The sequence below is a fragment of the Salmo trutta genome, chromosome 2, assembly GCF_901001165.1.
Source record: "Salmo trutta chromosome 2, fSalTru1.1, whole genome shotgun sequence".
In the NCBI taxonomy this organism is placed as follows: Eukaryota; Metazoa; Chordata; class Actinopteri; order Salmoniformes; family Salmonidae; genus Salmo; species Salmo trutta.
This window is the reverse complement of record NC_042958.1, coordinates 8,504,667-8,527,644: the sequence shown is the minus strand read 5'-3', so window position 1 is coordinate 8,527,644 and position 22,978 is coordinate 8,504,667. Positions and strand designations below refer to the sequence as shown.

Below are 22,978 nucleotides of genomic sequence, written 5' to 3'. Positions count from 1 at the left end.
AGAGTTAATTGCTTTTGGTGTTTCATACATACACAGTGTTTGGAAGGAATGCTCGGGGAAACCGCCACGCAGTAGGATAAGTGGAGGTCAGTGCCACGGATCAGGTGAACTGAAAGTGCACAGTGCTCAGCCTCAACAGAGCTGAGGCTAGACATACTTTCTAGTCCTGCCTCCTCCTCCTCCTCCTCCTTTACATAGACGAGACAGCGTTAACCTGTAGTCATTCACCTTGCCACTCCCGTGGCTTCACGTAAACACTACTCAGGACGCAAGGGAGCCTTGGATTATTAAGACCGATAAAAACAGGGGATACAAGGTGCGCGGCTAGGGGACGCTACCTGTAGGCTTTTTGATGGTTCCTGCTTTGAGTCAAGTTCCAAAATCGTACAATTGAGAGAATCTTACAAGATGTCAAAGTCCTCGGAACAGTTTGATGACTCCGACTGTGTTTGTTCCTTCGGTATGAAGTTAACGTGGGATATCAACGACCCAAAACTGCCTCAGGTATGTCAAAATCTTTCATATGACAGGTTACGCTATGCTTTAGACTATAGGCTATTCAATGATAGATATTTACATTTCCAAATTATATATCACTTGATACTTTATTAAATCAAAATATGTCAAGGTTGAATCGAAATAAATCATTGTTTCAATTTGTACCCTAAAGATATACGAAGTTCAGGATAAATTAGTTTGCACGCAGATTGTCATGATTTGCCTAATATGCTTTCACAACTCAGCTATCAGATATTCCATTGCGCTTTGTGGCCATATCTTCGGGTCTCTCCACAATCAAAACGTATTGCAGCAAGCCAGGTATATTCTAATCATTGGCCTGTACTTTTCGTGTATAGCCTTATTATCCATTTAGAAAGCACTTTAAAGTAAGGAATGTATATGTCCCCCTAATTCCGACAGGACACAAAGCAGTATGACGCGTTTCAGGAGTGGACGGATGGTTATGTGCGTTACATCTACAATGGCGAGGACAAGAACGCACAGCGCCACCTGAGCGGATGGGCTATGCGGAACACCAACAACCACAACTGTCAGATTCTCAAGAAGTCCTGCCTGGGCGTCGTAGTCTGCGGTCGAAACTGCACCCTGGCAGACGGAAGCAAACTCCAGCTCAGACCGGCGATTTGCGACAAAGCACGACAAAAACAACAAAGTGAGTTAGCGCATTATACACATCTGTATTGCATGGTGTGGACTTGCCGACGCGTCTCATCGGAAAAAGGATGAAAACATTATGCCTCTGTAACATTAACAATGCAGCTGTTGATGCTGTATCAAAGTATTCACAATGATAGCCTACTTACTGGGCCTGTCGACTATGTAGACTGTTTTTGAGAATATAACCCCACTCTGGAACGAGATATTCAACTTTTCATCTGGTCTAAACACTTGGTAGGCTTCATGTGACTCCTTCATTCAGTCATTACCTTGACACACTATAGAAAATGTGACACTTTTTGCTTCATCATAATATCCTCACTTATGTGGTAGTAATAAAAATTAAGTTGGCTAAAATCGAGATTAGCCCACAGGAGCAGCCAAAATGTATGGAAAACATTCTTGGTTTTATTTTGAAAAAGCAATTAGGTTCTTAGTGTGCTTAGACTATAATGATCATACTAACATAATACACAGCTTTATATACAGAACACCTAGTTAAACAACTTCAATTAAACAATATTGTTGGTCTGACTGAAAAAAATACGTTTTTCATTTAAAATAATGTTAATTTTAATTTTTTTGTAATTTCCTTAAATCATTGTTTCACTTGTGACCACTCCCCACACTATGATCTTCCTCTCACATCCAGAAAAGTATAATAGTTAATAAATAAATGTACAATACTTGAATACAAAAGTTGCTTTTATACTATCAGCCCAGAGGGAAGCCAAACGCAAAATCAAATGAAGCATTTCTTCTGGAGTGAATAAATTGTAATATGGCCTTGTTTAAAACTGTGTGGTTGTTTAAAACTGTGTGGTTGTTTAAAACGGTGTGGTTGTTTAAAACTGTGTGGTTTAAAACTGTGTTGTTGTTTAAAACTGTGTGGTTGTTTAAAACTGTGTGGTTGTTTAAAACTGTGTTGTTTAAAACTGTGTGGTTGTTTAAAACTGTGTGGTTGTTTAAAACTGTGTTGTTTAAAACTGTGTGGTTGTTTAAAACGGTGTGGTTGTTTAAAACTGTGTGGTTGTTTAAAACGGTGTGGTTGTTTAAAACGGTGTGGTTGTTTAAAACGGTGTGGTTGTTTAAAACTGTGTGGTTGTTTAAAACTGTGTGGTTGTTTAAAACGGTGTGGTTGTTTAAAACTGTGTTGTTGTTTAAAACTGTGTGGTTGTTTAAAACTGTGTGGTTGTTTAAAACGGTGTGGTTGTTTAAAACTGTGTGGTTGTTTAAAACTGTGTTGTTTAAAACTGTGTGGTTGTTTAAAACGGTGTGGTTGTTTAAAACTGTGTGGTTGTTTAAAACTGTGTGGTTGTTTAAAACTGTGTGGTTGTGTGTACTGGTGTTTTTTCTCCAGAGAAGCTGTGCCCCAGCTGTAACTCTGCCCTGGAGCTGATGCCATGTAGAGGACACAGTGGCTACCCCGTCACCAACTTCTGGAGAATAGATGGAAAAGTAATATTCTTCCAGGTTTGTGGCCTCATATTCTCAACTGAGATTCTGGCAACACTTTATTTAAAGGTCTTCTTTCCTCATAAACCATGAATAACCTGTTTGTTGATCATCATATATAAGCATTTATTACCAATGAAGATCATGTACAATAGCTGTTTTGTACTTACTTCATGTGATGGTTGACACTATAGATGTTTAGCGGTTTATAAGCAAATCTTCAAGTAAAGTGTTAAGGTTTCAGTATAAAGAAAAATTGACAATGAATTAGCAAATAGCGTGGGTTCATAAATTTGATGCTTGATTAATAATATCTGAAGGCAAATAACTTGAATTCACGATAAAGGAGAAAACAAGAAACACCGTTTTTTTTTGGTTATGAGCTTCTGTGTAAAAAAAATTCAAGTGTGTGACCAAAGATTTTCTAAATTATTTCAAGAAAGTAACAATCGTAGTATGTGTTGATGTGCTTGCAGGCCAAGGGAGTCCATGACCATGCCAGACCTGAGAGTAAGTCTGAGACGGAGGTCCGGAGAAGTGCAGTGAAGAGGAAAATGTCCTCTCCACACTTCTCCCAGAAGAGGAGGCTGGTAGAGTCAGATGTAAGAACATTTACCCTCCATGGTCATATACAGTTGAAGTCGGAAGTTTACATACACTTAGGTTGGAGTCACTAAAACTCGTTTTTCAACCACTCCACAAATTTCTTGTTAACAAACTATAGTTTTGGCAAGTCGGTTAGGACATCTACATTGTGCATGACACGAGTCATTTTTAAAGATACAAAAGTATCTATATCCACAGTAAAACGAGTCCTATATCGACATAACCTGAAAGGCCGCTCAGCAAGGAAGAAGCCACTGCTCCAACACCGCCATAAAAAAAGGAGGAAAATTATATGGATATATTGAAGCAACATCTCAAGACATCAGTAAGGAAGTTAAAGCTTGGTCGCAAATCGGTCTTCCAAATGGACAATGACCCCAAGCATACTTCCAAAGTTGTGGCAAAATGGCTTAAGGACAACAAAGTCAAGGTATTGGAGTGGCCATCACAAAGCCCTGACCTCAATCCTATAGCAAATTTGTGGTCAGAACTGAAAAAGCGTGTGCGAGCAAGGAGGCCTACAAACCTGACTCAGTTACACCAGCTCTGTCAGGAGGAATGGGCCAAAATTCACCCAACTTATTGTGGGGAGCTTGTGGAAGGCTACCCGAAACGTTTGACCCAAGTTAAACAATTTAAAGGCAATGCTACCAAATACTAATTTAGTGTGTGTAAACGCCTGACCCACTGGGAATGTGGTGAAAGAAATAAAAACTGAAATAAATCATTCTCTCTACTATTATTCTGACATTTCACATTCTTAAAATAAAGTGGTGATCCTAACTGACCTAAGACAGGGAATTTTTACTAGGATTAAATGTCAGGAATGGGGAAAAACTGAGTTTAAATGTATTTAGCTAAGGTGTATGTAAACTTCAGACTTCAACTGTATGTACTCTGAATTATGTCTACCTGCTTAGCCAGAGGTGGATGGTTCCTCTCAATTGTTTTCCTATAGGAAGATTTGTATTGCCACTGTTGCCTTTGCTTTCTGTATGAGCCCCGTGCACCTACAAGGAGATTGAAAAGTAAAGAATTTTCAAAAATACACACATGCCATTTCTTCCCTTAGATTCAGTGGACTTGACTAGCCTATCACTAATATGTACTATTGTGTACTGTTACTTGTTCAGACTGGGAGATACCATGACCTGGGTGCTCCTTTCCCCAACCTGCATCAGCTGTCCTGCATGGAGGGCCCTGACCGCTTCAGCATCATCGCTGAGTCCAACTTCCCCTTCCAGAACCCTGAGCCTTACAAGACCCAGCACTACCCGCCCTTCCAGAATCCTGAGCCCTACAAGTTTGCCTACGACTCCCATGCCACCCTGGGCGAGAACCCCTCCACACTCCAGAAGCCGGCCAACCACCGTCTGTACATGCCCAGGCCTCCATGTAGCTACGACTTTGCTGTGCCTGGCTATTTAGGCTCTGGCTCCTACACAGCCCTCTACAAGGACCCCAGTAGCCACCAGGCAGAGGCCCCTGAGCCCAGCAAGGTGAGCTTAGGCCTGGGTACCAGCACCACCACACCCCACACTACCGGCACCCTCTCGGGCCATGACCGCAGCAGCCACGACGCGCCCAGCAGCAAGCATCACGGCTGGAAGCAGATCCTGGGCAAGGGGACATACGGGGAGCGGGGTGAATATGGGCAGCTCCCTGGCAACGCCAACCACCACTACTACAACAGTGAGTATCCATGCAGGACCCTGACGGGCCCAGTGCCAGCCACGCCCGCCTCCCTGCAGACCATCATCACCACCACCACCAAGGTGTCCTACCAGCCCTGCCCCAAGCCCTCCGTGGTCAAATACGGCGATAACATGTACGAAGTTAAGGGCGTCCCCAACTGCAGCTCCTTGCTCGAGGACACCTCGCCCTCCTCCTACTCTGATCTAAAGATTCCAGAAGATTCCGGGGTCATCAAATCGGCACTGTCGTACCAGCCGGAAACCCTGCCAGCCAAAATCGAGAGGGCAGAGAACTGTGACACTTACCGATACAGCAGCTACGCGTCCAACAGCTATCCCGACAGGGTTTCTCATCCACTTAGGTATGACGGAGTAGGGTACTAATAACTCACACCAACAGAGCAGAGAAGAGGGAGATATGACAGAGGAGTATATTTGATAGTTGTGCCCTGTATACAAATGGTCAGAAAGAACACTTGGAACAGACTTATTGACACTTTTTTATCAGGTTTGTGAATATCTATTGTTATTTATATATTTGAGGTGTTGGAATACATTTGGACTGCTAGTGATGACAGTGATCTAGGATATTCACAACATTTCCCAATTTGCATTTAATGCATAAGGAAAAGCCACAAATGAGTTATTATGCAGGTTGACCTTTATTGTCATGAGTCTTGCCCTGGAGGCAGAACTAAGCAATTTCTGCTAGATGGGCCAGCTGCAAAGTAAAAATTGGCAACATCTTAAAAATTCATGAAAACAAAAAAATTGCTTTTTAGTCTTGAAGGGATACTTTGGGATTTTGGCAATGAGGCCATTTATCTACTTCCCCAAAGTCAGATCGACTCGTGGACACCATTTTGATGTCTCTGAGTCCAGTATGAAGGAAGTTAGAGGTAGTTTTGTGAGCTAATGCTAAATAGCATTAGCGCAATGACTGGAAGTCGATGGGTATCTGCTAGCATGCTAGGCTCTAGGGTTAGCAGTGTGGTTAAGGTTAGGGTTAAAATCAGATGTTATGACTTTGTGGCTGTGCCAGCTAGTGACCACTCTGCAGAGCTGCCTCCAGTACACGAGTCATCCCAATAAATGCCAAACGGACATTATTATTGCCTTTGGATAAAATAAAATAAATCAGTTTATTGTGTTTGTAGAACATGAATAGGTATTTTGTCTGTGTTACGTTATATTCCTATGGCACTGGGATAAATGTTGTATAGATTGGGATGAGCTACAAAAGCATAATGAATGTGCTCTTGCTACCAGTGCAACTGTAGATACAGTCTTGAACTGTACAGTCTCTGAACATAATTATGTGACATTAAAATTCAATGAGCTCCCACTATAGATTTGACACATTCTGATGTTGTGGTTATGGCTTTTGTTTTGGCTAATTATCATTCACCTCCAGCCCTTTGAAAGGGCCCCCCTCCATTTTGGGGTAGGGACGGGAGAGAGAGAGAGATGTCTTTGTCCCTCCCTTCGAGAATGCCGGTAACACACGCCGCTGACAGTATCTCTCCTCGCGGCCGGATCAGCAGGGAAGCGGCGCCGCTTCATTTCGTTGACTCCGCCAGGGAGTTTTCCTCCGATGTCCCGTCTAGATAAACAAATTACTCACTATTATTGTAATGACAGAGGTGGTGTGAGCCATGAATCAGTTTGTCCGTATGTGGAGGAGTAGGTAACACCAGAGGGGATTTGATCCTCTTTAGGGTAACTGTGTGCAGACAGGAGACATAACTGTACCCCTGTCAGACAGACAGATAGCAGACTGATAAAGCTCTGTCTCAATATTGTGTGACGATTATGGAATTTTGGTTAACGATTAATTTTCACACAAATCGCCATGGTTGTTGTCATAATTGTCATTTTTGTTGAAAAATGTTTTGAGCTTGTAAAGCATCACAATGCATCTTTTAAAATGAGCTACGACATACCTTATGAATACAACACAGCTCTGGTGACACCCCTGTCTCAAAAACAACTCGTTTAACCGCTTCGAACTATTGGAAACTAAGCTTCTCCTCCCGACCGTGCCGGTGTTGTGACGAAAATCTCCCCCCTGCCAGAATCCACCCCCCACCTTCGCATGAACGCACACACACTCAAATCTTCATTGCTGCGACTTGCTTGCTAGTTGAGATTTCTGCTTTTCACTCCGTTGTCAGTTTAGCCTGTTTAATATAACACACATACATTAATTATTAATTTCGGTTGCCTATCCTGACGTGAAGTTTGTTCTATAGAAAGTATTTAACTCTAGTGACAAAATTAAGGAAATTAGAAGGGGGGGATTTCGGCAAGGCCATTTTCTTGCTTGCCGAAATTCTCCCCCCCCCCCTTCTATCTTGGGACTGCAAGGCCTGGCACACTTTAGAATCATTTTGGTAGCTCATGTTGACCAGTAGTATGTGCCACAGAAAGTATTTGGGCAAGAAAATGGCCTTGCCGAAATCCCACCACCCCCTTCTAATTTCCTTAATTTTGTCACTAGAGTCAAATAATTTCTGTGACACACATCAGAGTCAAATACTTTCTATAGAACAAACTTCACGTCAGGATAGGCAGCCTAAATGAATAATGAATGTATGTGTGTTATATTAAACATAGAGGAGGGAGTAAAATGTTGTCAAGCATTAAGCATTTCAGAACAACTACTAGTCGAATAAGACATGGGAGAGATGACGAATTTTGGCAAAGAGATGTATTAATAGACTAATACACTTGAAACAAATAGCCAACCAAAAACTGCAGACATTTCTAGTGCCTCCCCCGCCATCAAAACGCAATTAAAAAAAATGAAACGCAGACTAACGTGATCATTGACAGCTGCCTTGAAGGACACAAATAAAACATGCTTTCTGCTACTAAGACCAGTGAAATGTAGACTGAACTGACAACGGAGTGAAGAGCAGAAATCTCAACCAGCAAGCATTCGCAGCAATGAAGAATTGAGTGCGTGCGCGTTCACGCAATGTCTGCTCACAAACTGAGTTTACCCACTTCATGTAAAAATGAAAACTGCTTTGGGGTAAGCTATATCTATCTATAATAGTAGAGAGAATGTTTGTAAAAACGTTGACATGTAAGGTAGAGCACATGAGACTACATAGGCAGTATAGGTATAGTGACATGTATGTATTATCTTTAAAATGATACACTTGGTTGATGATAGTATGTTAGAATCATAGATGATAGTACAGTGCATGGTAGGCTATAGTGCTTTATACAACGGGTGGGTCTAATCTTGAATTCTGATTGGTTAAAAGAGCATTCCAGGCGGTGTCTATTCCACAAGTTACCACTGGCTATATCTATGACGTTAAAATGCCTATTTACTCTGTTCCATCTGACTGCACAATCCACTGTCTCATCAGCCCAGCCAGGCAAGATATAAACTAGACTGTAAAAAGCACCTAGACATTATCTCCCATTTCTTTTAGACTAACATTTGGTTTTCAACAGGGGAGATTTGAATGATTCATCAAACCCAACTTGTTTACCTGAAAGGATGTCATTTACGAAACCATTCCCCTCTGTATGGCATGGGTCGTGGCTTTATTCTACAGTCCTGTTTGAGCTTGTAACTTTCTAGATCTTATCAAAGACTCAACTAAATTGGTAACCAGATTGTAGGCCTACATAGTGGTGCTTGTTTCAGTGAGTGGTAGCACTATTTCAATGTCCAGTTTCAGCTGGTTTCTATAGAGTAAACCTGGGAAGAATTCATTATTTTCTTCGAAGCATTGACTCAACTCACATTCACACTGGATGGAAAACAAGTCAAATCAATTTAGCTGCTGTTTAAACCCCACCATATAATCATCATCATATCAAATTAACTTTCAACACTATCAATCGTTTGTATTGTAGTAAATGTACAAACAATTTGTAATACAAAAAAAGGGTTCCAAAAGGGTTCTTAGGCTGTCCCCATTGGAGAACCCCATTGGTTCCAGGTAGAACCCCTTTGGGTTCCATGTAACACTCTCTGTGGAAAGGGTTCTACATGGAATCCAAAAGGATTCTACCTGGAACTGAAAAGGGTTCTTCAAAGGGTTCTGCTATGGGGACAGTCAAATGACCCTTTTAGATTGCACCTTTTTTTCTAAGACTGTAGTGGTGGTGGTAGCTAATAATCATTCAATTACCCTTATTAGTGAACATTCTAGAACAAGTGGATTCCAACCCACATAATACACACCTGCATATCACTTTTACTCTTCAACCAAATACGGCAAACTTTGATCTCTAGGCCTCTCTGACCATTGACCCTTCTCTGCCATGAAACCTGTCTTGATTTCCACTGAGGGGTTGACAAAGCCTGTACCCTCCCCTCAGAAGGAACAGCACCACAGTCCTACACTCAGGTCTGTAGCACTGGCTGTCTGATAGGTGTCTGATTAATGTTGGTGAATCTGCAGCCACCCCTATATTCCTCCCCCAGCCCTCATCCTACACGACCATACTTCAAGAGGATATGTTTACAAACAGTGGGGTAGAGATACACCATGTTTAAAAGCAGGTGCCTGGTTATCTCTGCATTCAAATAGCTTCAAAGAGACCCAAAGGGGCTCAGAGGTGGGACTGTGCCTTAGACGGTTGGACACATCACAGCCTTGGTATTGCCAACAAGGAGGAGGGTGCATAGTACAGTGCACACTACAAAATACGCAGCTGTATTATCTGAGGTGCATATTCTGAAAACAAATGAAAACTTAATACTGTTAAACACAGAATACCAGTGGAAAGGAATTGTACCTTCATGGTTAAATTAGCCATTTCAAAAGCACCAAACGTAAGCTTCCTGCATTGTCATGTCCCTTTGTTTACCATTGCACACTTCTTTCCAATCTCCCCAAAAAAAGAATGGGGCATTGAGTATTTTTTTCTCCAAAAAAAGAATTCCTGTGAAGATTAAAATGGAAGGTCCCAGGTGGCGGGTCCACTGAACAAGCCTTCTAACAGCCTGAGTGATGGTCTGTCAGACTCCTCAACAGACCCTCTAATGCTTTGACATTAGCTGCTGAGCGGCGGTGGTAGTGGTAGCTGTACACATAGCAGGCAGGCTAGGTGCTCTCTGGCTCTGTAGGCTTCGATCTCTCTACAGGTTACTCAGGCTGATAATGCAGGGCCTCAGCTGCTCCTGGCCAGAAAGAGAGGCCATTTACACAGCCATTTTTCTCTGTCTCTGAGTGTATCATTCACACACACACACACACACACACACACACACATACACACACACACACACACACACACACACACACACACACACACACACACACACACACACACACACACACACGACAGAGGTGTCATGCCCATAGGGGGCACAGGGGCATGTGCCCCCTCAGATTTATCCTGTTTAAAATATATTTATTACAAATATATATACAGTACCAGTCAATAGTTTGGACACATACTCATTCAAGGGTTTTTCTTTCTTTCTTTTTTTTTACTATTTTCTACATTGTAGAATAATATAATACATCACAACTATGAAATAATACATATGGAATCATGTAGTAACCAAAAAAGTGTTAAACAAATCAAATATATTTTAGATTTTAGATTCTTCAAAGTAGCCACCCTTTGCCTTGATGACAGCTTTGCCCACTCTTGGCATTCTCTCAACCACCTTCACCAGGAATGCATTTGCTTTTCCTTCACTCTGCGGTCCAACTCATCCCAAACCATCTCAATTGGGTTGAGGTCAGGTGATTGTGGAGACCAGGTCATCTGATGCAACACGCCATCCCTTTCCTTCTTGGTCAAATGGCCCTTACACAGTCTGGAGGTGTGTTGGATCATTGTCCTGTTGAAAAACAAATGACAGTCCCACTAAGCGCAAACCAGATGGGATGGCATATCGCTGCAGAATACTGTGGTAGCCATGCTGGTTAAGTGTGCCTTGAATTCTACATAAATCACAGACAGTGTCACCAGCAAACCACCCACACACCATCACACCTTCTCCTCCATGCTTCACGGTGGGAACAACACATGCGGAGATCATCCGTTCACCTACTCGTCTCACAAAGACACAGCGGTTGGAACCAAAAATCTCAAATTTGTACTCATCAGACCAAAGGACAGATTTCCACTGATCTAATGTCCATTGCTCGTGTTTTTTGGCCCAGCAAGTCTCTTTTATTATTGGTGTCCTTTAGTAGTGGTTTCTTTGCAGCAATTAGAACATGAAGGCCTGATTCACGCAGTCTCCTCTGAACAGTTGATGTTGAGATGTGTCTGTTACTTGAACTCTGTGAAGCATTTATTTGGGTTACAATTTCTGAGTCTGGCAACTCTAATGAACTTATCGTCTGCAGCAGAGGTAACTCTGGGCCTTCCTTTCCTGTGGCAGTCCTCATGAGAGCCAGTTTCATCATAGTGCTTGATGGTTTTTGCGACTTGCACTTGAAGAAACTTTTAAAGTTCTTAAAACTTTTGATTGGTACTGTGTATATATATTTTTTTGTTGTTGTTTCTCTGCAATACTACTAGCCACCTAGAAATTTTATGAAGTTGGCATTAACTAGCCCAGATAGGTTCCCAATCTCCCAACCTCATAACTAACTTCCAAGAAGCCATTTCAGGCTATCAATTAAGTTAGAGTAGCTTATCTACAGTGGTGTAAAGTAAAGTACTTAAGTAAAAATACTTTAAAGTACTACCTAAGTAGTTTTTGGGGGGTATCTGTACTTTACTTTGCTATTAATATTTTTGACAACTTTTACTTTTACTCCACTACATTCCTAAAGAAAATAATGTACTTTTTACACTATACATTTTTCCTGACACCCAAAAGTACTCGTTACATTTTGAATGCTTTGGCAGGACAGGAAAACTGTCTAATTCACACACTTATCAAGAGAACATCCCTGGTCATCCCTACTGTCTCTGATCTGGCAGACTCACTAAACACAAATGCTTTGTTTGTAAATGATGTCTGAGTGTTGAACTGTGCCCCTGGCTATCCGTAAATTAAAAAAATAATAATAATAATTGTGTTGTCTGGTTTGCTGTTACTATATAAGGAATGTGAAATGATTATTTCTACTTTTACTTTTGGTACTTAAGTACATTTCAAAACAAATACTTGTAGACTTTTACTCAAGTATTATTTTACTGGGTGACTTTCACTTTTACTTGAGTCATTTTCTTTTAAGGTGTCTTTACTTTTACTCAGGTATGACAATGGGGTACTTTTTTCCACCACTGCTTGTCTAACTATCTTAGCTGGCATACCTGCTGGCAAGTTTGGTAGGCTTCAGAAAAGAAAGCAATAACTACATTTACTGAATAAGACTCACATTCACACACACACACACACACACACACACACACACACACACACACACACACACACTCACACACACACACACACACACACACACACACACACACACACACACACACACACACACACACACACACACACACACACACACACACACACACACACACACACAGACAAGGCCTTCCAGCCTTTTTGATCTTTCTGAGTGAAAACTCTAACATTGATGTGGGACTTCTGTGCATTTTATTCTTTAAAAGAGCTGCATTAATAATAATAATTAAGTTTAGAGAGTTTTGTCTCTCACCGTTTTTTTTTCTTCCTCAGTCAACGACAGCCAATGACAGTCATGCATCTGGCCTTCAAACATGTACTGTATGTCTGCCTAGGAAGCTGTCTCACCTGATGGTTACTGTTGTTTTGTCCTTAGCCATGACCGAAGCAGGAATCTCAGGCATTCCAGTCCGAAGATGTCACATAATTGTTAAGAATGGCTGGTTAGGGACAGGTTATTCTTTACACCAGGCCTTGATGTCTCTGCCTGAAAGGCTGCTGGAATGCCTGTGCTTTGCGGAATGCCGTGGCCATGTAGCTTTATCATAAATCACCTGAAACCAACTCTCTGAGCGCGAGAGTCAATGTCATCACATCTCCTGCAATAACGAACCGGCGGCCAATGTTTCCCTTTAAACCTTCATCTGCCGCATTGTACTGTAATAACAATAACCGCTGTTGACAGCAGACAGCCCAGTCTGGCAGTTTAGGTGGTGTGTCACTTGTAAAAATGTAGAGCTTTTCCGATGTATCTGGCAGTATTCAACTTCTTCAACAGGGTCTCTCAACTGGGGTTAAAAGGGTCAATAGGAAGTGGATAAAAGTAATGTAATGTTACTTGAATGACTGTCACTACAATATAACCTATATCCGTTATTGAGTCATATAAAAACATTACTTTCATGGCACATAGTAGGTATCAGAATGGAGCCCTCAGATACCTGACAGCTTTAACTCTACTCCCCCCCCCATACTTTTCACTCATACTGTATCAACGCATCTTTCAAATCCTCTCCTCAAAGAAAAGCAATACCTTCGCCGGAAATCATGACAGAACCATTAAGTATTCCAGAGTGCTGGGAGAACCTTGAAGGCAAGGGGAGGGGGAAAAAGGACAAAGCAGACAGCCATGCTTGGCTTGCTCCATCGGGGCTGGAACCCCCAGCCGATGCCTCAGATCTCCCCACCTCTCACAGCTCCCCTGACCCCCAACGGAGCCCTCCAGCATGGGGAAAGATTAGCACCTGCACAACCAAGGATCGTACGTATCCCCCCCACTGCCTGGCGGAATATCAAATGCTCCGACGGATGAGATGAGTCCAAAGAGGCCTAGGGAGAAGTGTGGTACAGATACCTGCAAAATTAATGTGTCAAGCTGTTTTCAATAGCTGTACAATGGCACAGAGATTTTAATCTCCGTCTTGCTTTAACAAAGTAGCCCAGCAGTGATGGATTAGTAAATGGATCTCGTATAGGTCCATGTGGGCAGGTGTCCGAAAGTACACCAAGACCTGACACACAAAAGTGTCAAACGAGAATTCTGACTTCCATTTCAATGACTGTGCAAGTATGTACAAATAACCTTTAATAATTCTGACCCCCCCTCCATGAACAGGATCCAAAGAGAGGGCCCAGAATGTAAATATATAATTTGTAGTGTAAACTGCCAGAGGAAGATTTCCAACTGGTATCACTGTCTATTCTTGGGATGTGGGCAGAGTTAGGATCAGTTGTTTATCTGTAAACCAATGACATGGGCCAATGATCTCAGATGGCCACCCGGAAATAACTAAAAATAGGCTGCAGAAAGGAAAGGTGAGGTTAGAGCAGACAGACGTGGGCAAAAAGGTCTGCGCAGAGTCAGGATTGGGGTCAGGATCGGAGTCAGGATTGGAGTCAGGATCAGAGTCAGGATGAGAATAAGGAGCGGAGTCAGGATCAGAGTCAGGATCGGAGTCAGGATTGGAGTCAGGATTGGAGTCAGGATCGGAGTCAGGATTGGAGTCAGGATGAGAATAAGGAGCGGAGTCAGGATCGGAGTCAGGACCAGAGTCAGGATGAGAATAAGGAGCGGAGTCAGGATCAGAGTCAGGATTGGAGTCAGGATCAGAGTCAGGATCGGAGTCAGGATTGGAGTCAGGATCGGAGTCAGGATTGGAGTCAGGATGAGAATAAGGAGCGGAGTCAGGATCGGAGTCAGGACCAGAGTCAGGATTCGTTGTTTGTCTGTAAACAAGACTGGAGACAATGAACTTGGACGAGCCATGGAAAAACATTCCAGAAGGAAATGGCAGGTAAGGTTAGAGAGTCAAGTTTATATTTTTGCCAACCCATCTTTGGCTTTGGATAAATTACAATAATACAGGGAAAGCTTCTTAGTGGTCACAAAACGAGGCCAAAGCTACCAATCATAACAGTTTGTTAACTAATTTACTGGCCATCGACATCATAACAGAGTTGATACAATATTGATTAGTAAATAAACTTTATATCACATTCTAATAGAGTAGCCTGTTCTCTGGGCAGCTGAACGAGTAGAGGAGAGACTGTGTGTAGAGAAGTAGAGAATCCTACACATGCGCAGAAGCTTCCGACCTTTAGCTGTCGGGAAGAGGGTTTCAGAAAACTTGGATCCGCAGCCACTTCATTCTTATAAATAGCTACCAGACAAGGTGGTTGAGCGCTAGCTAGATGTGACACTGCCTGCATAGAGTATTCTTGAGTCATCAGTGGGTATTTATTTACAGTAACACTCTGAGAGGACTAAGTAATGTCTTACCTCATGTCTCAGAACATAAACACAGCCCTCATTTCCAAATGACTAAACTAATCCCTAATCCCAATGAAGTTACACTGCATGTTTACTAAATTAGCATTAGCGCTAAACAGTCAAACATGTCAATACAGTCCCAGATTGTATCTGTGAAAACCATAGGTTTGCATCAACACAGTTTTCGATTACAAGGTAGCTAACCACTGATCCATTCATTCTAAGATAGGACAAATCGACAATGAAAATCTGAATCATATGACAAACTTATACACCCAGTTAGTGAGTTTCAATAAACACTAAAACAGGTTCTAAAGATACAGAGCAACAGTAGTTGTGAGTGAAACATACAAAATAAACTTAAATGTCCTAATGACTTTGACATTTTTTGGGGGGTTGAGACGTGACCAAACATTCTCTTTTATCCGAACATCAAGAATGTCCGTTCTGCTTCATTTTACTTGTACACTGTCTCAGGGTCGGCGATCAGTCAACTGATCCTTATCATGAGTTTAGAGGGATGATTCAATGTTTTACCAGAATATGTTACAGACATTAAACCTAGACTTCTACCGCTGCACCTACAATCAACACATGTTTAAGCACTCAATCACTTCCGCCACGCCAACCTACAGACAAGCTATGACAGATAAAAAACAACACACTTCTCTTGTGTCAAGATCATCTTTGCGTAAACCAACTTATTTCTTCCCAACTGAACCAGAAAGACAGCAACCTATATTACAACATGGAAATGATTTCCATACTTATGTGACAACCATATTCATGAAACTACTTTAATGTTTGAAACTGGAACTTGAACTTGAACTGGAACATAAGGTTTGTGGCACACTTAAAAAACAATGTAACTTGAAATTTTATCTGAAAAATGAAAATATCGCAGATATTAGTTAATAGACTAGATTACAGGTATAATGTCAAACTACATAGTGACCTGTCCTGTTGTACGTCTATCCTGTATAGGCTAGACCAGATATTCCCAAACTGGGGTACGCGCAATGCCATCGGGGGTACGCCAAATAAAATATATCATGACACAGGAGGCAGATGGTTGGAGTCTTACAATGTTTAATAATCCAAAAGTAGTAGGCAAGAGAATAGTCGTGGACTGGCAAAAGGTCAAAACCAGATCAGAGTTCAGGAGGTACAGAGTAGCAGAAAGGCTCGTGGTCAAGGCAGCAGAATGGTCAGGCAGGCGGGTACAGAGTCCAGAACAGGCAAGGGTCAAAACCGGGAAGACTAGAAAAAAGAGAATAGCAAAGGCAGGAGTACGGGAAAACGCTGGTTGACTTAGAACATACAAGACGAACTGGCACAGAGAGACAGGAAACACAGGGATAAATACACTGGGGAAAAGAAGCTGCACCTGGAGGGGGTGGAGACAATAACGAGGACAGGTGAAACTGATCAGGGTGTGACAAAAATATATATATATTTTCTTCACAATTTCAAACAGTACATTTATATTTTCCAACAGGGCTATACATTTGGGTGAGTTTTTTTTCTCTCCTGAGTAGCCTTGTTTCACTGCCAAAAATAAAATTAAACCATCTAATGTTCAGTGAAATAACAATACAATGTCAAATACAGGTAGCCTAGTCAAATAATTAACATCCAATCACATTAACTGTTACTCTCTCACGAGAAACCTTCACTCTTGCGCAGACATTTAAAAACGAAACATTACAATTTGAAAAATAAGCCACAGAAGTTTTTTTTAGCATGAATAAAGATGACATTCAAGTAGTAAGACATGTATAAAGCAACAGGTACCATTAATAAGAAGGGGCTAGAAGCGTCTTATATGGTGAGCTACTGAGTGGCTAGGACAGGCAAGCCCCATACTATTGTGGAGGAATTCATTCTTCCTGCTGCCGCGGATATGGCTGGGACAATGCTGGGGGAAAAGGCCAATAAAACTATACAGTCAAATAAAATAAAATCAAATCAAATCAAATTTATTTATATAGCCCTTCGTACATCAGCTGAAATCTCAAAGTGCTGTACAGAAACCCAGCCTAAAACCCCAAACAGCAAGCAATGCATGTGAAAGAAGCACGGTGGCTGGGAAAAACTCCCTAGGAAAAACTCCTGAGAAAGGCCAAAAACCTAGGAAGAAACCTAGAGAGGAACCAGGCTATGAGGGGTGGCCAGTCCTCTTCTGGCTGTGCCGGGTGGATATTATAACAGAACATGGTCAAGATGTTAAAATGTTCGTAAATGACCAGCATGGTCAAATAATAATAATCATAGTAATTGTCGAGGGTGCAACAAGCACGTCCGGTGAACTGGTCAGGGTTCCGTAGCCGCAGGCAGAACAGTTGAAACTGGAGCAGCAGCATGGCCAGGTGGACTGGGGACAGCAAGGAGTCATCATGCCAGGTAGTCCTGAGGCATGGTCCTAGGGCTCAGGTCCTCCGAGAGAAAGAAAGAAAGAGAGATAGAGAGAATTAGAGAGAGCATATTTACATTCACACAGGACACCGGATAAGACAAGAGAATACTCCAGATGTAACAGACTGACCCTAGCCCCCCGACACATAAACTACTGCAGCATAAATACTGGAGGCTGAGACAGGAGGGATCAGAAGACACTGTGGCCCCATCCGATGATACCCCCGGACAGGGCCAAACAGGCAGGATATAACCCCACCCACTTTGCCAAAGCACAGCCCCCACACCACTAGAGGGATATCTACAACCACCAACTTACCGTCCGAAGACAAGGCCGAGTATAGCCCACAAAGATGTCCGCCACGGCACAACCCAAGGGGGGGCGCCAACCCAGACAGGAAGACCACGTCAGTGGCTCAACCTACTCAAGTGATGCACCCCTCCCATGGACGGCATGGAAGAACACCAGTAAGTCAGTGACTCAGCCCCTGTAAAAGTGTTAGAGGCAGAGAATCCCAGTGGGAAGAGGGTAACCGACAAGGCAGAGACAGCAAGGGCGGTTCGTTGCTCCAGTCTTTCCGTTCACCTTCACACTCCTGGGCCAGACTATACTTAATCATAGGACCTACTGAAGAGATAAGTCTTCAGTAAAGACTTAAAGGTTGAGACTGAGTCTGCGTCTCTCACATGGGTAGGCAGACCATTCCATAAAAATGGAGCTCTATAGGAGAAAGCCCTACCTCCAGCCGTTTGCTTAGAAATTCTAGGGACAATTAGGAGGCCTGCGTCTTGTGACCGTAGCGTACGTGTAGGTATGTACGGCAGGACCAAATCGGAAAGATAGGTAGGAGCAAGCCCATGTAATGCTTTGTAGGTTAGCAGTAAAACCTTGAAATCAGCCCTTGCCTTAACAGGAAGCCAGTGTAGGGAGGCTAGCACTGGAGTAATATGATCAAATTTTTTGGTTCTAGTCAGGATTCTAGCAGCCGTATTTAGAACTAACTGAAGTTTGTTTAGTGCTTTATCCGGGTAGCCGGAAAGTAGAGCATTGCAGTAGTCGAGCCTAGAAGTAACAAAAGCATGGATTAATTTTTCTGCGTCATTTTTGGACAGAAAGTTTCTGATTTTTGCAATGTTACGTAGATGGAAAAAAGCTGTCCTTGAAGCAGTCTTGATATGTTCTTCAAAAGAGAGATCAGGGTCCAGAGTAACGCCGAGGTCCTTCACAGTTTTATTTGAGACGACTGTACAACCATCCAGATTAATTGTCAGATTCAACAGAAGATCTCTTTGTTTCTTGGGACCTAGGACAAGCATCTCTGTTTTGTCCGAGTTTAAAAGTAGAAAATTTGCAGCCATCCACTTCCTTATGTCTGAAACACAGGCTTCTAGCGAGGGCAATTTTGGGGCTTCACCATGTTTCATTGAAATGTACAGCTGTGTGTCGTCCGCATAGCAGTGAATTTTAACATTATGTTTTCGAATGACATCCCCAAGAGGTAAAATATATAGTGAAAACAATAGTGGTCCTAGAACGGAACCTTGAGGAACACCGAAATTTACAATTGATTTGTCAGAGGACGAACCATTCACAGAGACAAACTGATATCTTTCCGACAGATAAGATCTAAACCAGGCCAGAACTTGTCCATGTAGACCAATTTGGGTTTCCAATCTCTCCAAAAGAATGTGGTGATCGATGGTATCAAAAGCGGCACTAAGATCTAGGAGCATGAGGACAGATGCAGAGCCTCGGTCTGACGTCATTAAAAGGTCATTTACCACCTTCACAAGTGCAGTCTCAGTGCTATGATGGGGTCTAAAACCAGACTGAAGAGTTTCGTATACATTGTTTGTCTTCAGGAAGGCAGTGAGTTGCTGCGCAACAACTTTTTCTAATTTTTTTGAGAGGAATGGAAGATTCGATATAGGCCGATAGTTTTTTATAATTTCTGGGTCAATGACTTCATCAAACACTGTTTCACAACACATCAGTGACATGGCAGGAGATGTTTTGAAACAATTACTGCTTGTGAATTACATGCGTTACAGCTGGATGAGTCAACAGACGTGGCGGGCCTGGCACAGCTCCTGGTATATGTCCGTTACGTTTATGGAGGGTCAATTAAGGAAGACATCTTCTTCTGCAAACCACTGGAAACCAGGACTACAGGAGAGGATAGCTTTGGACAGCTTTGTGACATGAAATGTACTTTGGTGGTCAAGATGTGTTGGTATCTGTACTGATGGCAGAAAAACCATGACAGGGAGACATAGTGGAGTGGTAACGCACATGCAAGCAGTTGCTTCCGACGCCACTTGGGTACACTGCAGAGAGGCTTTTGCTGCCAAGGGAATGCCTGACAACTTGAAAGACATTTTGGACACTACAGTGAAAATAGTTAACTTTGTTAAAGCAAGGCCCCTGAACTCTTGTGTATTTTCTGCATTATGCAATGATATGGGCAGCGACCATGTAACACTATTACAACATACAGAAGTCAATCAAATTTATTTATAAAGCCCTTCTTGCATCAGCTGATGTCACAAAGAGCTGTACAGAAACCCAGCCTAAAACCACAAACAGCAAGAAATGCAGGTGTAGAAGCACAGTGGCTAGGAAAAACTACCTAGAAAGGCCAAAACCTAGGAAGAAACCTAGAGAGGAACCAGGCTATGAGGTTTGGCCTGTCCTCTTCTGGCTGTGCCAGGTGGAGATTATAGATGACCAGCAGGGCCAAATAATAATAATCACAGTGGTTGTTGAGGGTGCAACAGGTCAGCACCTCAGGAGTAAATGTCAATTGGCTTTTCATAGCCGATCATTCAGAGTATCTCTACCACTCCAACCTGTCTCTAGAGAGTTGAAAACAGCAGGTCTGGAACAGGTAGCACGTCCGGTGAACAGGTCAGGGTTCCATAGCCGCAGGCAGAACAGTTGAAGCTGGAGCAGCAGCACGGCCAGGTGGACTGAGGACAGCAAGGAGTCATCAGGCCAGGTAGTCCTGAGGCATGGTCCTAGGGCTCAGGTCCTCCGAGAGAGAGAAATAAAGAAAGAAAGAAAGAGAGAGAGAGAGAGAGAGAGAGAGAGAGAGAGAGAGAGAGAGAAAGAAAGAGAGAAAAAGAGAGAAAGAGAGAGAGAATTAGAGAGAGCATACTTAAATTCACACAGGACACCGGATAAGACAGGAGAAATACTCCAGATACAACAGACTGACCCTAGCCCCCCGACACATAAACTACTGCAGCATAAATACTGGAGGCTGAGACAGGAGGGGTCGGGAAACACTGTGGCCCCATCCGACAATACCCCCGGACAGGCCCAAACAGGCAGGATATAACCCCACCCACTTTGCCAAAGCACAGCCCCCACACTACTAGAGGGATATCTTCACCCACCAACTTACCATCCTGAGACAAGGCCGAGTATAGCCCACAAAGATCTCCGCCACGGCACAACACAAGGGGGGGGCGCCAACCCGGACAGGAAGATCACATTAGTGACTCAACCCACTCAAGTGCCGCACCCCTCCTAGGGACGGCATGGAAGACAACCAGCAAGCCAGTGACTCAGCCCCTGTAATAGGGTTAGAGGCAGAGAATCCCAGTGGAGATAGCAAGGGCGGTTCGTTGCTCCAGTGTCTTTCCGTTCATCTTCACACTCCTAGGCCAGACTACACTCAATCATAGGACCTACTGAAGAGATGAGTCTTCAATAAAGACTTAAATGTTGAGACCGAGTCTCTCACATGGGTAGTCAGACCATTCCATAAAAATTGAGCTCTATAGGAGAAAGCCCTGCCTCCAGCTGTTTGCTTAGAAATTCTAGGGACAGTAAGAAGGCCTGTGTCTTATAACCGTAGTGTACGTGTAGGCATGTACAGCAGGACCAAATCGGAAAGATAGGTAGGAGCATGCCCATGTAATGCTTTGTAGGTTAGCAGTAAAACCTTGAAATCAGCGCTTGCCTTAACAGGAAGCCAGTGTAGAGGCTAGCACTGGAGAAATATGATCACATTTTTTGGTTCTAGTCAAGATTCTAGCAGCCGTGTTTAGCACTAACTGAAGTTTATTTAGTGCTTTTCCGGGTAGCCGGAAAGTAGAGCATTGCAGTAGTCTAACCTAAAAGTGACAAAAGCATGGATACATTTTTCTGCATCATTTTTGGACAGAAAGTTTCAGATTTTTGCAATGTTACGTAGATGGAAAAAAGCTGTCCTTGAAACAGTCTTATGTTCATCTAAAGAGAGATCAGAGTCCAGAGTAAAGCAGAGGTCCTTCACAGTTTTATTTGAGACGACTGTACAACCATCAAGATTAATTGTCAGATTCAACAGAAGATCTCTTTGTTTCTTGGGACCTAGAACTGTTTTGTCCGGGTTTAAAAGTAGAACATTTGCAGCCATCCAGTTCCTTATGTCTGAAACACAGGCTTCCAGGGAGGGCAATTTTGGGGCTTTACCATGTTTCATCAAAATGTACAGCTGTGTGTCATCCGCATAGCAGTGAAAGTTAACATTATGTTTCTGAATGACATCACCAAGAGGTAAAATATATAGTGAAAACAATAGTGGTCCTAAAACGGAACCTTGAGGAACACCGAAATGTACATTTGATTTGTCAGAGGACAAACCATCCACAGAGACAAACTGATATCTTTCTGACAGATAAGATCTAAACCAGGCCAGAACTTGTCCGTGTAGACCAATTTGGGTTTCCAATCTCTCCAAAAGAATGTGATGATCGATGGTATCAAAAGCAGCACTAAGGTCTAGGAGCACGAGGACAGATGCAGAGCCTCGGTCTGACGCCATTAAAAGGTTATTTACCACCTTCACAAGTGTAGTCTCAGTGCTACGATGGGGTCTAAAAGCAGACTGAAGTGTTTTCTATACATTGTTTGTCTTCATGAAGGCAGTGAGTTGCTGTGCAACAGCTTTTTCAAAATGTTTTGAGAGGAATGGGAGATTTGATATAGGCCGATAGTTTTTTATATTTTCTGGGTCAACGTTTGGCTTTTTCAAGAGAGGCTTTATTACTGCCACTTTTAGTGAGTTTGGTACACATCCGGTGGATAGAGAGCCGTTTATTATGTTCAACATAGGAGGGCCAAGCACAGGAAGCAGCTCTTTCAGTAGTTTAGTTGGAATAGGGTCCAGTATGCAGCTTGAAGGTTTAGAGGCCATGATTATTTTCATCAATGTGTCAAGAGATATAGTACTAAAAAACTTGAGTGTCTCCCTTGATCCTAGGTCCTGGCAGAGTTGTGCAGAATCGGGACAACTGAGCTTTGGAGGAATACGCAGATTTAAAGAGGAGTCCGTAATTTGCTTTCTGATGATCAAAGAAGTTCATGAATTTATCACTGCTGAAGTGAAAGCCATCCTCTCTTGGGGAATGCTGCTTTTCAGTTAGCTTTGCGACAGTGTCAAAAATACATTTTGGATTGTTCTTATTTTCCTCAATTAAGTTGGTAAAATAGGATGATCGAGCAGCAGT

The 22,978-nt window shown here is 42.6% G+C and overlaps 1 protein-coding gene across 1 annotated transcript; it reads left to right on the top strand.

Annotated features, from left to right (window-relative positions):
* The first annotated feature begins 233 nt into the window (after positions 1-233).
* On the top strand, positions 234-5,340 carry LOC115149981 (chorion-specific transcription factor GCMb). The gene is made up of 5 exons (XM_029692824.1): positions 234-504; positions 922-1,174; positions 2,540-2,652; positions 3,111-3,236; positions 4,374-5,340. Exons 1-5 carry the CDS (start codon positions 409-411, stop codon positions 5,316-5,318), a joined length of 1,533 nt encoding a protein of 510 aa, XP_029548684.1. The 5' UTR covers positions 234-408; the 3' UTR covers positions 5,319-5,340.
* The last annotated feature ends 17,638 nt before the right edge of the window (positions 5,341-22,978 follow it).

Bases quoted from the DNA above. Each gene is read 5' to 3' on its own strand.
- LOC115149981 (XM_029692824.1), top strand. From the start codon at position 409: ATGTCAAAGTCCTCGGAACAGTTTGATGACTCCGACTGTGTTTGTTCC. The intron at 1,175-2,539 runs GTGAGTTAGCGC...TTTTTTCTCCAG, and splicing joins AGCACGACAAAAACAACAAA to AGAAGCTGTGCCCCAGCTGT. The intron at 3,237-4,373 runs GTAAGAACATTT...TTACTTGTTCAG, and splicing joins GGAGGCTGGTAGAGTCAGAT to ACTGGGAGATACCATGACCT.